At 42.0% G+C, this 20,181-nt stretch overlaps 2 protein-coding genes across 2 annotated transcripts; one reads left to right on the forward strand and one right to left on the reverse strand.

The window, feature by feature from the left end:
- Positions 1-68: 68 nt before the first annotated feature.
- On the reverse strand, positions 69-9,030 carry LOC139607175 (NLR family CARD domain-containing protein 3-like). The gene is made up of 11 exons (XM_071459854.1): positions 8,761-9,030; positions 8,343-8,572; positions 6,720-6,884; positions 5,884-6,083; positions 3,681-5,487; positions 3,116-3,289; positions 2,741-2,914; positions 2,052-2,225; positions 1,582-1,755; positions 1,420-1,460; positions 69-919 (listed from the first exon to the last, which is right to left on the reverse strand). The coding sequence occupies exons 3-10, from the start codon at positions 6,851-6,853 to the stop codon at positions 1,451-1,453; spliced, it is 2,847 nt and encodes a 948-aa protein (XP_071315955.1). The 5' UTR covers positions 6,854-6,884; positions 8,343-8,572; positions 8,761-9,030; the 3' UTR covers positions 69-919; positions 1,420-1,450.
- Positions 9,031-10,663: 1,633 nt separating this feature from the next.
- On the forward strand, positions 10,664-17,330 carry LOC139607202 (dickkopf-related protein 2-like). Its single transcript, XM_071459912.1, has 5 exons — positions 10,664-14,056; positions 14,294-14,469; positions 14,891-15,047; positions 15,324-15,458; positions 15,632-17,330. The coding sequence occupies exons 1-5, from the start codon at positions 13,774-13,776 to the stop codon at positions 16,033-16,035; spliced, it is 1,155 nt and encodes a 384-aa protein (XP_071316013.1). The 5' UTR covers positions 10,664-13,773; the 3' UTR covers positions 16,036-17,330.
- Positions 17,331-20,181: the final 2,851 nt, after the last annotated feature.

A 20,181-nucleotide genomic window follows, 5' to 3' on the forward strand; every position in this document is an offset into this window, starting at 1 on the left:
CATTCTTGTCTAATATGTCGGATTAACAGGTTTTTGAGCCCAGATATACTGAATAATACAGCAGTAAATACTTTTTTACGTTTTATTGCAATAGTACACAAGTTCAATATCCAGTTTCCAATCTGTACAATATCTTGAGTATAAACAGGCTTAGGTGCAAACATGCAGGGCTGTGCAGAAGAATGACAGACAACAATGTGCTAAACAATCCTAAAAATATTCAGAGGTCAAAGGTCAACCTCCCAATGACCAGAGGGCTTCTTTTCTTCCCCCAATCATATCATTTCGTGTGACCAAATGTTATGAGGTGTCTGGGGGTTGGGAAACTCTGGTTGATTTAAAACTACAGGAAACAAGATCCTTGGCCCCACAGGAGGACCCATCATAAGGACCATGAGTATTGCTGCTGAAATAGTAACATAAATCCCATTTTATTTCAGTGTGGCTAAGGTATAAATGTGAATGCTGCTCCTCTTTTGGTGGAGTTGTTGTGGATGAACTGTAATTTTGCTTCAGTCATGGGTTTTAAAGTTCGACTGTGATGTCAAACTATTTCTGCAACAGATGATAGGACACGTCAAGAGACAACATTTATTAAAAGCAGCAGAGGTCTCTAAACTCAGTCAAGGTGCCAGTGTTGTTGTGTTATTGGTAAAAAAAATATATATTTATTAAAACATTATTTTATGAAAAAATATTCAACTTTAGTGTTTGATTTATCAATATAAGACAAACATGTTGTCCCAGGGATCTGATGTGTCCTCCTGAATTTTGAGGAAGCAACAAGAATCAGTCCTCACTTCTCTAAAGTCCATTGTTCTTCAGTCCAGTGGATTAATGTTATGATTCTGTAGAAAATCTTGGAGCACAGTTTTTTCAACTTTCAGGAGTTCATCGAAGGAGCTTCTCCTCTGAAAAGCTAAAACAGAGAAGGGACATCGTATAAATACAGATATAAATACAATGATGAACTGTTATAAGTGAGGACAGCATGAGCTGTAATTTGCTAAAACATGGATAGACAGAGGGTATACAACTGAGACTGGTGGCAGCAGTTTGGGTTTTTTTTGTCAGGATTTTTCTTAGTGTTTGTTTTTGTCATACTCATTTTGGCCACAAGAGTCTGCCTGTTTTTTCTTCCCACTTGCCTCTCAGGGCTTCGACACATGTTGGCAAATTGGCACTATTAAAAATGAGCAAAATCAGTTCTGATTAGCTTTTTACTTCTTTATATCCCCAGAAGGTGTAAGTCACTCTGAATCTAAAACAACAAGGAGTGTGATTTTATTTTTTATTTTCAAAGAGGGGTGTTCAAGCCAAAACCAGGTGTTCAGTTGCTCTTTAAGGTTTTCCTGTTAGCAGGTGTCAGTCCACAACTCTGCATCACTGCAGAAAGATGTTTGCAGCGTCGATACTCACATCTCTCAAAGCTGTAAGCTGCATTCCAGGTTTATTTCATCCTTTGGGGAGGAGCACAACAACAGGGTTACAGAAAACACACTACAAGCATCTGGCTCAGTGGCTCACCTTTGACCCCCGAAAAACTGTATTTTTGTCAGAGCCAGCATGTTTGCTACTGACCTCAGAGTCTCCAGCCTACACTGTGGACTGTCCAGTGCTGCAGACAGCAGGCTCACCCCTGAGTCCTGCAGCTTGTTGTCACTCAGGTCAAGCTCTCTCAGATGGGAAGGGTTTGACTCCAGAGCTGAGGCCAGAAAGATACAGCTGCTCTCTGTCAAGCTGCAGAAACTCAGTCTGAGCATGGAACAAAACCAATAGTTAAAAGAGATGATTTTATAGAAAACCTGCAACATTTCATAATCTCTCCAGAGCTCTGGAGGTTTTAAATACAGACTTTCATAAAAATACAACTGACAATTAAGTATGTCCATGTTTGCTTTGACTGTCAAGCCACAAGTTGAGCTAAATGATTAGAGGTGGATTAGTGTAGAACTTGTGTTGTGACACATTCTTGTCAATCCTTCTGTCTAAAACTACACACAACAGACCTGGATTATTTCTTTAACACAGAGCCGTGAAATGCTTCTCACCTCAGAGTCTCCAGTCTGCAGTTTGGATTCCCCAGTCCCTCAGACAGCAGCCACACTCCCGAGTCCTGCAGCTTGTTATAACTCATATCCAGCTCTTTCAGGTGGGAGGGGCGGGACTTCAGAGTTGAGGCCAAAATAATACAGCTACTTCCTGTCAAGCTGCAGTGCTTCAAACTACATCAAGAAAAAAATGGTTACTTTGTTTTTTAACTCAACCATCAAATCAAAGTGAAGAAGATGCTCAGCAAATGGTTCCTGCAGTAAGGGGTGATTAGTGATGACTAGTCAATTAGTCAATCGGCCAAAGAAAATTAATCAGTTAACGGTTAAACTGTTTTGACTAATTGACTAAAGCAAAATTGGCAAACATTTGCTTCTGTCTTGCTTCTTCATATCTGAAGATATGATTTTGGGCTCTCAGAAACCATAATAGGTATATTCCACAATTTTATGACATTATACAGAAATATTACATCTTTAATCAAAAAATATTTAGCAATAATAATATAATATATGAATAATGAAGTATAGCTTTTTATACCTGTATGTATGTTCAAATGTTTAGCTTAAAATTACCATGCTACAGTTCAAGGTAAAATAAATGCCAAATCAGCAGCACAGACTGAAGTTTGTTCATAACATCTCTTTAATATTCATATCAACAGAGAACTAAAAACAAGATGGCTCACCTCAAAATCTCCAGTCTACAGTTTGGACTCTCCAGTCCAGCAGAGAGCAGCTTCAGCCCTGAGTCCTGCAGCTTGTTGTTGCTCAGGTCTAGCTCTCTCAGATGGGAGGGGGTGGATTTCAGAGCCAAGGCCAGGAAAGAACAGCAGCTCTTAAACAGCCTGCACTCACTTAACCTGAATGAAGAATGAAGAACCAACATGTCACTAACAGGACTGGCAACACCTTGTTCAGCCAGAAAACATTGCTGGGGACTCACTGGAAGTTGAGGTCTAAAACAAGTCCATTTTCTTTGATACAGTGTACCAGGACCTGCGCATGTTTATGTAAACATTATATATAATAAAGACAGAACTAATTAAATTAGGCCGTCTGACCTGAGAGTCTCCAGTCTACAGTTTGGACTCTCCAGTCCAGCAGACAGCAGCTTCACTCCTGGATCCTGCAGGTTGTTTCCACTCAGGTCCAGCTCTCTCAGATGGGAGGGGTTGGACTTGAGAGCCAAGGCCACAACTTCACAGTGAGTCTCTGTCAGTCGACAGTAAGTAAGTCTGCAGATGTAATGGAAAATCTAATTATTGAACCAAAGCACAGGCTCAGCATGCCAGTTTCTATTTACCCAGAATATAATTAACTTGTTAAGCTGAATAGAATTAATACTATAGTATATTAAGGTGATCTGCAGGGACCAGAACTTGGCTCAAGTCTGTTCTGTGTGCATTCTTTACTCTTCTTCATAACATCCAGGATGGATTTCTACAATAGGCTCTTCTCTTACCTACCCACCACACCAACAAGAGGTCTTCATTTCAAAACACACCCCAACCCCCAGGGGTTATAGGAACAATTAAGTGGAAGGATTTTGGGTGATGCTATAACTTTTAGCTTAAATCCTAGTGATTCTGAGACTTCTGGCTCATTAAATGCAGGCTCTGGACTTACTGGGCCTTTCTGCAGTTCCTCACAGCTGGGATCAGCCTAAGTCGTCCCTCCTCTGATATCCTGTTTGCATTCATGTCGAGTACATCCAGAACCTCCTCTGACATCTGCAGCATGTAGGCCAGAGCTGAGCAGTGGATCTCAGAGAGTCTCTGCTTTGATCTGGTCTCTGACTTCAGGAACTCTTGGATCTCCTGATGAACTGAGTGGTCGTTCATCTCCGTCAGACAGTGGAAGAGGTTGATGCTTCTGTCAGGCGAGATGTTGTAGCTGCTCATCTCCTTTAGGTTTTTGATTGATTTCTGGGTGCTTTCTGAACTGCGTTCTGTCCGTCCTAGCAGGCCCCCCAAAATACTTTGATTTGACTCCAGTGAAAGACCATGAAGGAAGCGAACAAAAAGATCCAGGTGGCCATTTCTGCTCATTAATGATTGATCTATTGCTTTCCTCAGGAACATATCTAACGATGGGTCACAGTTACAATACCTGCCCCAGGGAGTTCCCAGGAAAGTCTCCAGTGTCTTGTTATCCTTGTTGGTGTAACAGTGGAACATGTAGACTGCAGCCAGAAACTCCTGAACACTCAGATGAACAAAACAGTAGACTGTTTTCTGGAAGATCACACTCTCTCTTTTGAAGATCTCAGTACAGACTCCTGAGTACACCGAGGCCTCTGTGACATCCAGACCACACTGCTCCAGGTCTTCTTGGTAGAACATGATGTTTCCTTTCTCCAGATGTTCAAACGCCAGCCTCCCCAGCTTCAGAAGAACTTCCCTGTCAACCTCCATCAGCTCCTGTGGACTCGCCTCATGTCCCTCATCATACTTGAGCTTCTTCCTCTTTGTCTGAACCAGCAGGAAGTGTGAGAACAGGTCAGTCAGGGTCTGGGGCAGCTCTCCTCTCTGCTCTGTAGTCAACATGTGCTCCAGAACTGTAGCAGTGATCCAGCAGAAGACTGGGACTTGACACATGATGTGGAGGCTTCTGGACTTCTTGATGTGTGAGATGATTCTGTTGGACAGCTCTTCATCACTGGATCTCCTCCTGAAGTACTCCTCCTTCTGGGCGTCAGTGAAGCCTCGTACCTCTGTTACCCTGTCAACACATGTAGGAGGGATCTGATTGGCTGCTGCAGGTCTGGAAGTGATCCAGACCAGAGCCGAGGGAAGCAGGTTCCCCTGGATGAGGTTTGTCAGCAGCAGGTTGACTGATGACGTCTGTGTGACATCAGACACAACCTCCCTGTTGGTGAAATCCAGTGAAAGTCTGCTTTCATCCAGGCCGTCCAAGATGAACAGAACTTTACAGACAGCCAGCTGCTCTGCTGTGACCTTCTGTAATGTTGGATGGAAAACATGGAGCAGCCTGAGAAGACTGTACTGCTGCTCTCTGATCAGGTTCAGCTCCCTGAACGAAAGCAGAACCAGCAGACTGACATCTTGGTTCTCCGAGCCCTCTGCCCAGTCCAGACTGAACTTCTGCACTGAGAAGGTTTTTCCAACTCCAGCGACGCCGTTGGTCAGAACCACTCTGATGGGTCTCTGTTGGTCAGGTAAGGCTTTAAAGATGTCGTGGCACTTGATTGGAGCATCATGGAGGGTCTTCATCTTGGAAGCTGTCTCCAGCTGCCTCACCTCATGTTGGGTATTCACCTCTTCACTCTGTCCCTCTGTGATGTAGAGCTCAGTGTAGATCCTGTTGAGGAGGGTTTCACTTCCTGTTCCATCACTTCCTTCAGTCACACGTTCACATCTGCTCCTCAGACTGATCTTATGTTGATCTAAAACCTCCTGCAGACATTCATTCACTGTCAAGAAAAAATTTAATTGGTGGCTTGCAAACATACATTTGTACAATAACTTCAAGACTTTTGTATCATGTACTATTAAGAGCAGGAACGTGCAGACCAGGACTTCAAGGTTCAGACCGAAAAACTACAGTGTCACACCTCGTCAGTTAAGTTCTTTTGTCTTCTCCCCTAATGTCTCCAGTAATTGTGTTGCTGCACTTCCTGGATTGTATGACAAAGCGTGAAATAAAAAAGAAAAAAACAAACTGCTGAATACACTGAGGGGAGGTTCAGGGAGTATGTTAGCTAGTAATGTTGTTAGTTTGATAAATATTAAACAGGACGTGTCAACATTTCTAATGTTACCACGGCCTCACTGAGCTTTTAATAACTTTAACATGTGACTTCTCTTACCTTCTGCAGCTGTGCTCTGACTAGCTGTCTGCAGTCCAGGAGTTGTGTTGGATCTTTTCCCACACTGAAGACGAGCTCCTGGTGAGACCGACCGGTGCCGGTGAGAGGTGACATCATGTCCACATTTTAAACTAACAGGAATATGGACTAAGCAGCACAGCAGCTCCTCCTCGGCACCACAACCACTGCTCTTCCTCCATCTGTGGAAATGAAGGAAGCATGATCTGACATGCTTTGTTAAAGGCTGTATATATGGTGTTCATTCATATCTTTACTTGATATCTGCTCTAAAGTCCTCAGCAGCTTCAAACAGACATATAGTCTACCACCATCTGAAACCAGCTTTACAGTAGCAGATAATAAGTAAAAACTTAGCCAGTGTTAATGCGGATGCCCTGAAAGCCAAGTGATTTAAAAATAAATAAATAAATAAATAAAGAACAATCGCTGCTTTTTTTTTAAATCAAGTATAAGTTTTTATCTTTTTTTTTTCTTTTATTGGTAGAAATGTGCTTCCTTCCTTGTTACTGCTTTCATTTATTTTTACAGCCCTTGTTAATGGTATCTTATCTTTTTCTTATCCACTCTTATCACAGTTTCTAGTAAAAGCTACAAAGCCCAACAGCTGCCCTCTGTTTTTACTGGAGGTGGCTTTAACTCGCTGAAGACTTTGTAGTTTGTAGTTTCAGATGCTGATCACGTCCTTGTTCTGTTTTTATGGGTCTTCTTACGTTGAACGTGGACTCTGAAAAAATTCAGTTCAACATAAGACAAGTGACAACACTTTCCTACCTGTGGTGTTCTCTGTGTGGTGTTGAAATGTGAGCAGCTCTTACTCTGTGGATGAGGGAGATGCAGGTTTATTGAAACTCATAGGTTGTCCCATGGACTGTTGACTCTTCAAAGACACATGGTCCAGGTCTCGTAGAGACTCTGCTCGGTCCTCCTCTTCCTCCACACGGACACTCATCTTCAGTGCTTCTGATGAAATGAATGTGTGCCTATAAAAAGGAAAAGACATGAGCAAACAAATGAGTGGATGTGAGGAAAAACTGCATCCTTTTTAAACTCAGTAATTCCAGATGACAGGAAATCTATGTTCTTCTGAAAGAACCAGTTCAGTTCAGAGTGATTGTCTCCACACTGAAATAAAAAAACACACTTCCCATGTTTTCACATTCTGTTTGTCAAGTTCTTCTTCTATCTCCTGGTATTTGTTAAATATGTTGTAAAACAAAATCTCTTTTCCTTTCCTGTAAATCATTCAGTTATTATAAAGACTGTGTGGGTAGTTTCCCTCTGTAAGATGTGGCTGAAATTTGAAACTGTTGTTGTCACTTACAGCAACAAAGAGAAAGAAAGATCTTAGAGGTGTCATTTGGTGAAACCTGTGAACTCAGTGTAAAACACGTTCCACAAAACCTCCCACTCAGCACCTGAACCCTCTCTGTGTCGAACATATATCACTGGACTGGATGTCTGTGTGTTTTTGGAGCCGTTGGTTGAAGAAAACCACATTTTAAAACATCACCTTGGGATTTTTCTGTATTTCTTAATATTTTATAATTGATTGATTTAATTAGTCGTGGTTCAGACTGCAGCCTCCTTCAGGTCAACAGAAGAAGTAATAATAAAGCTTCTTACATTTGTAGCTGTAAGATTGAAGTGTACAGCAGAGATGAGTAAATCTAACATAAAAAGCAGAGTGGAAACACAGATGAGCTCGGTCTCCAGTTAGGGGAACTGGCTCCACAGCACTGATGAAATATTGAGTGATACTGATTTGGGATTTGAGCTCATATCTTTCACCTTTTGATTCAGCAAAACAAGTGCAAACACCACTGCTGCTCTACAGTGTGAAACAAGGCTGAAGATGAAGAGATATAATAGTTTGCCGCAGCTGTGTGGTGTGTGGTTTCAGAATGACTGCACACTTTGTCTTACTCACATTTTATCATGACTCTCATCATGCCTCACCCCCCCCCCCCCCCGGAATTCCGTCGGAAATTCTTTCGCTTTGTCTGAGTTTTGTTTTCTTCTTATATATATATAAATATATATTCAGAAATATATTGTTGCTATGGTCAATATGTCATTTATAAGGAGACATATGGATATTCATCCTCTGGATATATGATGATATATGAAGTTTGTAAAATGTATGAAATACGCATAGTAAAGTTTGTATATATTCAAAATACAGGCTTTGGGGTGGATGTATATAACCTACGTATAAGCATACATACATAAACATACATACTTGTTTGGGCTAGACATATATTTCCTACTCATTTTGTATAAATATATGGAAATACATACGTTACGTTTGTGTATTTGTGGATCTTTACCGAGCCGCTTTTTCTAATGTCATTTCAGTCGGAATCATCTTTCAGTTCAGACACATAAAGATGTAAAGTTGTACATTAACGCTGAAAATAATAATCATGACGGTGACTTACCTACATCCTCCTTCCCCTCGCTGCTCTTGTGTCTGCTGCCCGGGTGTGGGCGTGGCGATGTCGGGAAAAACCAACCGCGACCAGGAAGTTCCCACATGGACAGGACACAGCTGCTGTGCTGGTGTTTGACCTGTTCATGATCTGCAGGTGATCTGACATCTGTCTATGGTTTAACATCATTATCATATGAATTTTCGTGCAGCAGCCATCACATCTTCTGAATGCAGGACCTGCAGGAGTAAATTAAAGCAATAATCAATAGTCAGGATGGAAGGAGACACCAGGAATAAGTAAACAGCTTAATCCACGCAAACATTATAACATGATTCACACCTGGATAACTTATAACCTGTGTGCGTGTGCATCACAGTCGGTGGCTTTAACAAGAGAAACCTGCAGCTGCAAACAATAATCGCACCTGAAATGAAAGACTGAAGTCCCAGATATAAATCCAGATGTTTGCTCCTGACCATGACAGCTGTTCAGTCTCCCCACTGAGCGAGTGACCTGCAGAGCCGGGAATACAAAAGCAGTTTGCTCTCTCAGTGACATTTAGCAGGTGAACACACCTGTAAAGGTCAAAGGTTAATGAGCATCCTGTCCAGACCTGCTGCAACATTCACACTGACATCCCCTGTCTTTACAGCACCTGCAGGGCCTCGTGAATAAAGGTTTAAACATGTTCATTCTTCAGGGAGACGTCTCCAATGGACTGTTTGACAAACAGCTGCAGGACATCTGGACCATTTAGACACTGATAACTGTATTGACTTTCAATTACCTTTGATTTAAGGCCAAAATGTGACCTATAGAAGGTTGAGCTTCCTCTTTATGAGCCGCAGTTACACAAAAGCACCTCAGGGTGGCAGCGCTGTTCTGTCAGTGTCTGATAGATACTGAGCTAGATAACCCCAGACTCAGTCATCAGATACACACACACACTCACACTCACACTCACACTCACACACACTCACACACACTCACTTAGTCTTGTGTGTGTGTGTGTGTGTGTGTGTGTGAGTGTGAATAAATGGATTCTCTCTCTGTGCTTTATCATGTCAGAGTAATGAATGAAATTGATGAAACAGCCAGCAGCCTCGATACTAAACCCAATTATGTGTGTGTGTGTGTGTGTGTGTGTGTGTGTGTGTGTTGTGTATTAGTTACACTTTTCTCCCAGGGACAGAGATTGTTTTATTGTTACCTGCTCCTCTCTGTGTCTGCAGTGCTGCAGTGTTTGGTTTTTTCTTATGAAAATGTTTGCTGTGTTCGATGAGCAGTAAATGTAGATTTTGGACACTGACACTCAGTCAGCTGGTCACACAACAGTCATGTGAATCTGTAAACTGTGGAGCAGAAAGTAGAGGAGGTGGCATGGAATCTACTTTTCTTTACTTTTAGTCTACTTTTTTGAAAGGAATTTTTGATTGTACCATAGAGTGCTGTGGTTAGCACCACCCTGGTTCCCTCCACTAACAGCCAATAGGATTTCTCTGTTGTGTTTTGGTTGATTAGAGAAAATCAGCAGCAGTTTCTGATCCTGACAGGTTTGGTTCAGCAGAATCATCTTCACTAATGACTCCACTTTATGATGTTTGGAGCCTAAACACAACCAGCAGCAGTAACAAGCTGGTGTTATGTTGTCACACAGTTTGTAAGCAGTGGTGATCATAACCTCTGGGGGACTCTGGAAGAACCGCACCCGCTCCACATGACTTTATTGGGTTGTGGGGTTTGGGGCACTGTAAAAGGTTGATTCACAGCTGTCATTTCAAAATATGACAATATCAGGAACCATCAGGGGCCCCTCTTTCGCCTTGCTTCTCCTGTAAAGGTGGACTGGCGTGTAGATCAGTTTTCATGTTGGACTGATGTTTAACGTCCCGACAACCTCTGAAGTCTCATTTAGCCACTTGGCAGCAACTGGTCTTTTTAAAGGAGCTATATGTAAGTTTTTCTATTGCTACATAGCTAACATCAGCTTTAACAGCTGTTTACTAACCAACATTGCAAGAACAGCATTAAAACTTCATTCCTTTACTCACCAAAAGCTGTTTCCAGAGCTGGAAAACAATTTTTTTTTTACTTGCACTTAGGCTAGCATGCTAACCAGCTAACCCTGGCCCTGCTGGCCTGTCTCATCTCATCACTGTTGCATCCAATCTGCCTTTATGAAGCAGCTGCCCAGAGGACGTATTGTAACCTCTTGTACAGTAAATGTATTGTAAACACAACAATGACTGAAGTTCACGGCAAGATAAATAAATAAACATCTGTTGATGCTAACATCGGCTATGCAGCAATAGGAAATCTTAAAAATAATCATTTAAGACACATTAAAAAAAATCAGGAGGGTATTTACTGATGTATTTTATGTCGAAAAAAACCTGAAAATGTCTTGAACTTGTTTTAACCACAGACCTTATTTCAATCATCCAATCAGAAACCCATAGAAGAACTGGAGATGCTAAAATGCACATTTCCTGGTTTTAGGACTCAACACTGCAACACTCTACATAGCTGACACATTACTCCCTCAGGATCTGGATGCAGATGGACAGTTCAGTTTAGAAGCTGTGCTGTTTTACTGTATATAATATAGATTCTATGTGCTCTTTGGATTCATGTATCCTCAGCAGAGTTTAAATAAAGGGCTTTTTCCTTTCCTCCATTGAAATGTAGAGGATGAATATTAGGTTTCACTTTAGATAAACTGATATCACACACTCACACACACACACACAGCTGCAGGAAAACAGTCAAGGACACTGATGTGTCAGGGGTGTGAATATGATACTGATGACATAACACAATTTATCTAAAGGCAAATGTGTGTGCGTGTGTTTGTGGTGAAGTGTGTGTGTGTTATGTGAGAGTGAACGTGTTCTTGAATGATCCCATAATGACTGACTGTTGTTTGTGTGGTTTCCTGTGTGTGTGTGTGTGTGTGTGTGTTTATCTTACCTGTCATCAGTGATTGCCAGTCAGATCTTATCGGCACAATTAAAACACACAAACAGACGGGGAGGTGTCGTTTCCTGAGTGTGGAAAGGTTAAATGTGACTGACAAAGGCCGCGGGTTTAATTGTCATCAAGATAGAACAATATGTAAAAACAGTGCGTGTGTGTGCTGATTGTTTTAAACCGGATAGGTGTCATTTTCAATTGATGTTATAGGAAAACTCCTCCGAAGAAACAGTTGCTGACAGTGAATCATCCTCACACGTAGTAATGCTTATCTAAACAGCAGTCAGATGGTTCGTGATCATGCTGCGAGGGGCTGACGTGCTACAGGACACGTCCTAAAGACCTGAAGGACCTTCCTATTTCCCTCAGCGCCAGGAAATGGCGGACTGGTTTCTTCAGGTTGGGGCAGAGTTTCTGCCTCAAGTGAAGGCGTTTAAGTATCTCGGGGGGTTGTTCACAAGTGAGGGTTTGGAGCAGGAGGCTGACAGGTGGATCAGTGCGGCAGGTAACTCTCACCTGCGGTCGTGACCGTAAGAATGAGATGGTAGATCGGAAATGAGTTTCCTCTGCAGGGTGTGTGGGTAGAGACGGGACAGAGGGAGTCTGCTTGACTTTACTTTACTTTACTTGATCTGCTGCTGCCTATACTGTCTCCTATATTACTTATATTGTACTGTCCAGTTAATATGTGAAGCTAATAGAGTTTCCCCTTGTGTATCTGTTTATCCATGAAACCACTGCAGCAACCAACAGCTCAGGGTCACAGGTATTGTGGCTGAGGCGCTGGATTTAGGCTCCAGTCATTTCAGTGGCATCCGCTCAAATCCCACCGCTGCCAGCATCCTTTATGTCCCTCATGTATCTGTCAGGCCTCCAACCAAACAATGTGACCTTTCCAGTTTCTGTTGTGGCATTAGAGTCGTCCACGGGCCTAAAACCGAGACCTGCACCAGGCCCGTTACCCACGTCGTTAACGCTGGTGTGCGCCTCCCCCGAAACCACACACTGTCGCTGCGACGTTTCAGTTTATCCTCAGACTAAACAAATAAGCTTTAGTGTCTAACTCTTGACAAGAAATCAAATAACAATGTTGAACTTGTGAGACCAGACCCAGCTGGACCCTGAGGCCACATTCTGGCTCCATTTGACCCTTTATTGACCATGTTCTGACACAATTTCACTCAGATTTCTTTCTTTCATTACAAACTAACAAGTGATCATCTTACAAAGTAATAATCTGTCTTAGTCCAGTGTTTCCAGTCTTTATGATCAGTATTAGTATAAAATCAGTGTCTAGCTGTGTTTCCTTGGTGTGTTTCAGGTGTGTAGCATATAAATTGTTAAGATTTTGACTTTGAATACTTTAAATACAGCTATCTGATAATACCTCTTAATTTTTACTTTTAATGGAGTAATTTACATTAAGGTTTTGATACTTTTACTTCTTCCATCACTGGTGGAAACAGGCCACTACAAGTAACTGAGAATAATACAAACATCAGACCTCGTAAACCTGAATCATATGATGCGCGGCTTCAAAACCAGGATCCTACGTGAACTGTGGAGGTCTGGTTTTAAGGTCATGTTAGGATTCAGGTACAGGGTGGAAACTTTTACTGCTGCTGTCTCCACCAACACGTCAAACTAAACCTGGATGCCACAAAGCTGCAAATCCAAGAGTCCAGACCCAAACTGAACCAGGTCAGGGTTCAGAGTTTGTAGTCCACCTCAGCTCAAGCCTCCTCCAGTCGGGTAAAGACAAGAGAAGGGAGGGGCCGCTGGAGGTGAGGATAACAGCTGGTGAGCGGATCTGTGAACATCAAACCTGAAGAAAGACGTCAGCCATCACCAGCGGTGGCTTTAACTTCATTTACGCCTGTTTCACCACAGGTTACAGAAATATCGCAGTTTTTTTATTTCTTTTAAAATTCTATTCTGTAAAACTAGCTAAATACTAGCTACGTGTAAAATAACAGTGTACTGGCAGTTTTACTCCATGATGAGTACTTTTACTTTTTGGTTGCTAGTTTCAGGAAATATTTTTATGTACAAACCTCCAATCAAAAGTTGTTTTTATTTTTTTGCTCATCCCTTAGTTTTTCCTGAAGAGGTCATTTAAATTTAAAACAGACAAGTTTTTATCTTATCAAACTATTTATAGTGGAAATTCCAGTGAAAACAAACTAAATAATTCTTCTTCATGGGATTTCTGTTTACCTCTACAGATCTTAGGTTAATGTTTATGTACAAAACTTCAATCAAAAAGCTGAGATTTTTGTGTCTGAAATGTTTGAGTCTTTGTGCGTCCTCCATGTGTGAAGAGTCTGTCTCATCAGACTCTGCAGATCTTTCAGATCAGTAACTGTCAAATAAATGACTCTGATCTTTACAGGAGGTTTGTAGCAGCTCGCTGCCCCCCTGTCTCTACCTGTATCGATAGCCACAGGTGGGGGGGGGAGTATCGATGTGCTGGGGGGGCGGGGCGGGGCGCGTGGCCGGAGCTGGGGGCGGGCCGGGATCGCGCGTGGCAGCATGGAGGCAGCTTATAAAGCGGATCCGGACCCGGGTCCAGCTCACCTGTCCGCAGACCTGCAGGACCAGCAGCATCCTCCTCGGCGGTTTGATCCCTGTCATCCTTCTTCCTCCTGACGGGTGGGACGGCGGGGACCAGACCCTGGATCTGACGCAGCCGCAGCGAGCTGGGCTCATTCGTTCACGAGAGGCTTTTCCCGGGCTTCCCTCTGCAGGTAACAGGAGCCAGTGCCGTCAGCTTCCCGCTGTGCCACTGCCACTCAGGTGCGGCTGGCTGTGAGAGTCCTGTTCGTGAAATCATTTTAAATGAAAGATCTGAAAGTTTCCAGAGCACAACTCGGGTGATTGACGGAGGTGTCGGGGATTATTCGATTTATTCATCGATTGATTGATGTGTGACGTCAGAGGACGTCCAGGTGCGTCCAGGTGTGTGACGGGTGCTGTCTCTCCAGCTGTGCGCAGGAGCCGCCAGATGTTGCCCACGCTGAGTCTCGGGCTCCTGCTGTTGGCGTGTGCCCGTGGCGGGGAGGCGCGTGTCCGGCTCAACTCCATCAGGACCGTGATCGTGAGGGACGGGCACGCGCTGCCGGTGAACCGGAGCACGTGGGAGCCGAGCGTGGACCTGACGGTGAGTGAGACCGCGTGAGGTCACGGTGCAGCGGAAGAAGATCCAGTTTTATCTGTGAAAGTACTTCAAGTCCAAAGTACTTCAAGTATTTAGATGATTACTCCTGAGGCTTCAGCAGCACTTCACCATACACTGCTCCCCCAATCTAGGGGTTGCGCCCCTCTAAAGGGCCGCGACACAGAGCTGAGGGGTCGTCAGTCAGTACATGGAAACAAAGCTCTGACACACACACCTGGAATAAATTCAGTTCACCTTTAGATGTAGAGTGGATGAAGCTGTTTAAATGAAGCCATGTGAGGGGTCTGAAGGGGAGAAGTGTCTGTCGTGGACCTGAGACTTCAACATTGTATTTCAGACTGTGACATGTTTGAACATCATCTCCTTCAGTGTGTACATGAATCTCCTCCTTTCTGTCTCTCAGCTCTACCAGTGCATGAGCGACCTGGAGTGCAGTGAGGGGAGCTATTGCCACGCCCCCTCCAAAGGCCCTGCCCACTCCCGCTGCCAGACCTGCCGCAGAAGGAAGAGGCGTTGCCATAGGAATGGCATGTGTTGCCCAGGCAACCGCTGCAGCAACAGTAAGATCAACCTCTATATGAATTGTACCCTATGTCTGAAATTATTCAGCATAGTCTAAAATTATTGCATGTTTTTATTTTACAGTTTTGTCTTAATGTCTAAAAATAATAATAATAATAATAATTGTTATTGTTGTTAAAAATATAATATAAATATAAATACTGATGGTCGCTAACCAAGAGCTGACGAAAAAGTGTGAAAGGTCTCTGGGCAAACGTTCACAACAAATGAAATAATGGTTCCTGTTTCTAATATTTCTTCTCTTCTGCTTTCAGATATCTGTGTTCCTGACATCGATAGTTTTATGTCTCAGAGCATCCCGGACTCAGATGGAGAGATGAGTCCACTGACTAAAAAGAAAGAATGGAGGAAAAGAGGAAGAATGGACGTCAAAGGGGCCACCGGGAAAGGTGAATGTTTAATCTTGTCCTCGGAGGAAAAGTGTTTAACACTCACTCCAAGTGACTTATTTTCCCGACTGGCCCAGAAGAGAGTTTCATGATTCTTACTGGGCAACATAATTGCTGCTGCTGCTTCCTTCACACGTCACTGACTGTTTTTGTGTCTGTCTCTGTGTTTCTAGGTCAGGTTGGGGATCCTTGTCTGCGCTCATCAGACTGTTCGGACAGTCTGTGCTGCGCCCGTCACTTCTGGACTCGCATCTGCAAGCCGGTGTTGCGGGAGGGACAGGTTTGCACGCGACACCGCCGGAAAGGGAACCATGGCCTGGAGCTGTTCCAGCGCTGCCCATGTGGGGACGGGCTAAGTTGCAGAACGCTGCGAGAGCCAGGCGCCCAGCCTTCATCACCATCATCATCATCATCATCTCTCCTTGTGGCGGTGGCAAAGTCCAAGTTTGCGTCTTCCTCTTCCCGCCATTCGTCTCCTCACACGTCTTTGCTCTCCTCAACCTCTTCGTCGTCAGCAAAGTCGTCATCATTATCAGCGGTGGCAAAAACAAGACTTCACGTGTGCCAAAAAAACTGAGGAAGGATGGATGGATGGAAAGAAAGACAGACCAATGGAGGGGAGGTGAGAGGAAGGAAAGACCTCCCTCTCTTTGCCCATGACCGACCCCAGAGGGAATGAGAGGCAGAGACAGAAAAAGAGAGCGAGACAGAGTGAAGAGGCGGGAGGGGTGAATAACCATACCTCTTTACATCTGTGAAAGTTCCCCATGAACACCCCCCACCCCACCCTTCCCCCCAGTATCTTGATGCTAATTAGCTTCCTGTCAGTCTGCATTCACACACAAAGTCAGTTGGATTCGAAACTCTTTGTGGTTCAGATCTGGTTTCCTCCGGGTGTCTAGACGAACAGAAACCACTTTAAAATCCAGTTTGACCCCATTTACACCAACAGGAAAATAATTAATATGGAAAACCTGATGCACGTCTTTTGTGGTTGCCTCCAGCAGGCTTTGAGGATCAATTATGTGCTGTTATTTTGAAAAACCACGCTCCAGAAATCACAAGAAATTAGAAAATATAAATATATTTTTATTCTTACAACAATAGAAAACAATGTGCTTTCACCTTTTTCAGGACTGTTCTAATGATAATTCATTATCTGTGGCTTTAATGTACTTTGTTTTGTTATATTTGGCAGGTAGCTAATGCAGCTTTTCAAATATAACCATTTATTCTACATGTGATGAATTTTTGATCATATGATCAAACCAAAATGTATTTCATTCACCTCATGTCAAGTTTTCCATCATCCCAATTCCACAATGAGTAACTACAAAGAAATTTTGAGGTTGAAGTTGTGATTCTGACTGAATTTTTCTAAAGTCAAACATCTCTGATACTTTGCATTCGAGGAAGATGATGGTGAGAAAGAGCATTCTGGGTGTCAATAGAAACCCATCAAATCCATATTCACTCCCTGAAGTGTGAAATTCTTCATCCACACCCAAATTTTAAAGCCTGAGGCTTCAGACCTCTGATTGCACTGTTTATTATTGTGAGAGTTATTTTTCTATAAGTTGGTCCTATGTATTTTGGATGAATCTTGGTGTAATTATTTGTTTGTTATGTGTCACTCTGCCAGTTTATCTTGGGGGTTTATTTTCACTACTTTAAGAAAGAATCATCTGTAACGTTAGACAGTCTGTGAATCAGTCATCAAGTCTTTATGATTAAAAGGATTTGTTGTTTCCAACATGTCCATGTGTCTGGTTTTTGGGACAATCATTGGTATTTATGTTAATACAATATATGGCCAAAAGTAGCGAAAAGAAATACAAGTAAAAGTTATGCATTCAAAAGCCTATTTTAGTATTGTATTATGTACCAAAGTAAAACTATTTGTTAACCAGAAAAACGACTAATTTGATGCTGTTTTATTTTATATATATATATATATATATATATATATATATATATATATATATATATTCTTTTTCCTTCAAGTACTGAAATTAGGAATGATTTAGCAATGTCCACACTAAGCTAGCTCACAAAGAGGCCAATATATTTCATCTGTTATTGTTGTTTGTCAGCTAGTTGCTTAACTAGTAAACAAGTTAGCTAGCTAACCTAGGGATAAATCTAAGCTGTGTTCATGATTTTTGTTCCACAAGCTGAAGTTATTAGTGTATCTAAAGTTTTATGTAAAGTGTTACTTCAACAGTTTTGATAAGGGTCTTTAACTAAACATAGTTTTGTATGCTAATGTTTCTGTGCCATAGTTGTGTGGCTGTGTGAAGAGGCTAAGCTATACAGACTAAATCACATCTCATACTCTATGCTCTCTAAACTATGCAACAAAAATTAGTCTGTTTAGATTGACCAAAAGGTAATGGGATGAAAGTATGGAAGCAAGTAGGTAACTTTACATTAGTCAGTGCCGTGACTGCTTTTCTTGGCTTGTTTTATTGAGATTACCCTCTGTTTTGCCTGTGGGGTGCTAGCACTGTACCTCCCCCTAAAATGTCAAAATGTTACATTTACATTACAAAGAAAAAAACTATGTAAATATCTTCAGTGGTGAGCCTTTGTTTTCTATTCAAAGCGAAGGTCAAAAAATGTAGTCATATGTTGTGATATGTCCTTTGAGGCAAATATGTGATATTGGAGTGTGTGTATATTTGCCCTGTAGAAGTGTTGATCAGAGCCAGATGAAGTGTTTCCCCTTGTATCCAATCTTTATTGCTAAACCAGGCTAATAACGTTGACATCCAGCTTCCATTTTCCCCAAAATGTAGAACTAACATTTAATATCTGAGGCCTCCATCTGTTCGGACCATATGTGTCTGAAAACCAGGCAGTGAATGTTTTTCCCAGTAGCTGATGGGTGGTGATAAGATTAAGCAAATAGGGAAAAGACGTCCCCCACAGGACTGGGAAGACACAGGGAAATGATCCCATCTAAACAGATAAAAGTTATTTATGACCACAGAGTTAAAGATCACCCTCAGATATTTAAACTCTTTGCAGATTTAAATATCTGTCAGACGGCTAACAGATGATTTCTGTCTAAATCTTGTCATTAAAAAACAATTTAATGGAACAGATGACATAAAAATGTTGCAATGTCAAGCCGTAAAAAATCATCTGATTGTCTTACATTTGAGTTCCTGAGGTATCACTGAACGTTTTATCTGATCCACTGCTTTTGTCTGAATGAACAGTCACATGAGCCTTTTTCTAGCTTTTAAAACCCCTAAACTCTTAATACTGGGAAAACCCAGAAAAATCAAGCTTTCTTCATTGCTGCCTGCCCCTAAAACCAATAACAAGGTTTTAATGTAATTTCCATCAGATTTTCCAGTGACCAAGGTCCTTCTCCAATGACCACATGTGCCCTATCAGCAGGAAAACATGTTGATTGATTGATTTTTTTAGCTTTTCTGAAACAACACTAAAGCAAAATGTAAGAAATTGATTAAAGTGTTTTATTTGCACTCATGTTATTTGCAAACATTAACATGCTCACTCAAATCCAATAAGTATACCATTAGCTAACTAATGGCCTTGTTTATCGTGTAGCTGTTCGTGGATGATCATGGATTAGAGTTAACAGCTAGCTTAGCACAGTTTTAACTGTGGCAACCACAGCCAAACTCTTAACCCGAGAGATGTTGCTTCTCCAATAGGATTATTATTTTGATTGTCATCTAAAAGGAGTTATGGCAGATAAAAACACTACAGAGACATCAGAGCGTGTGGTAAATAACCAAAATGCTGCTGGGACAAAACAGTTCTCTCTAGATGAAAACGGATATTGACAGGCTGGTCATCTCAGACTGGTCCTCGTATCTCCCAAAACATCGAAGGACACTTCCAAACAAACATTATTTGATTGATCACATATTCAAAACCACCAGAGGTCTATGTTAAGGTAAACATTTGTCATTTTAGGAATTTGAATCCTATTGAAGTCAGTCCACAAGAAGGACCAAACTAGTGTATGACCATGTGTGGGTTTTTTTTTGTTTTTTGTTTTTTGTTTGTTTCCCAAAACCTTCCTAGAATTGATTTTGATCTGGAGGCACACTGACAACAAGAGTGAATGCGTACGTGTGTTTCCTCTTTGTGGTTGATAGCTGTTGGGCATCACTGTCCTTAGTTTGGGTATGGTTGTTATGAAGATAACACACACACACACACACACACACACACACACACACACACACTGCTTTTTCCATGCTTATGTCACTCTGCAATCCATGTTCCCCAGCTTGCCTGTTAACACATGTTCAGTATAGGTCAGTGACACACACACTTATCTGCATTATCGTCACTTTGCCATCTGTGTTTCCCCATTTCCTTGATGTCACAGTTTTATTTCACACACACAGTTTTCCTTGTTTCCAATGATAGTATAATTACAAAGGTGAAGTCCATCAGTGCATTCTTTCTGTGCTTAGTCACCTATTGTTAGTCAGATGTTGTGTTTTCAGATTGTTGTGGATTACCACTGCCATCAAGAGACCAAAAAATAAGTTAATGTTGTCTTCTGGTTAGTGTTAGGGGCTGGAGTCACATTACATCAGAGTACACAAATGTGTAGATATCCATCCATTCTGCATTGTGAGTACATTAACACAATGTAAGGACATTTCTACATTGTGAGGACATTATCATTCTACAAGGACATTTCTGCATTGTGAGGACATTAACAAGCAAT

Source organism: Trachinotus anak, unplaced genomic scaffold (assembly GCF_046630095.1).
Source record: "Trachinotus anak isolate AG129_WGS33_773 ecotype Australia unplaced genomic scaffold, CSIRO_AGI_Tana_v1 ptg000023l, whole genome shotgun sequence".
Classification (NCBI taxonomy): Eukaryota; Metazoa; Chordata; class Actinopteri; order Carangiformes; family Carangidae; genus Trachinotus; species Trachinotus anak.

What these genes read in the sequence shown, in the direction of transcription:
- LOC139607175 (XM_071459854.1), bottom strand. Translation starts at nt 6,853, where the DNA reads ATGAGTGTCCGTGTGGAGGAAGAGGAGGACCGAGCAGAGTCTCTACGA. An exon ending in AGGAACTGCAGAAAGGCCCA is followed by an intron (nt 3,290 to 3,680) that starts GTAAGTCCAGAG and finishes TTACATCTGCAG; the next exon opens with ACTTACTTACTGTCGACTGA. An exon ending in TGCAGACTGGAGACTCTGAG is followed by an intron (nt 1,756 to 2,051) that starts GTGAGAAGCATT and finishes TTCCATGCTCAG; the next exon opens with ACTGAGTTTCTGCAGCTTGA.
- LOC139607202 (XM_071459912.1), top strand. Translation starts at nt 13,774, where the DNA reads ATGTGCTGGGGGGGCGGGGCGGGGCGCGTGGCCGGAGCTGGGGGCGGG. An exon ending in TCCCGGGCTTCCCTCTGCAG is followed by an intron (nt 14,057 to 14,293) that starts GTAACAGGAGCC and finishes CTGTCTCTCCAG; the next exon opens with CTGTGCGCAGGAGCCGCCAG. An exon ending in AGGCAACCGCTGCAGCAACA is followed by an intron (nt 15,048 to 15,323) that starts GTAAGATCAACC and finishes TTCTGCTTTCAG; the next exon opens with ATATCTGTGTTCCTGACATC.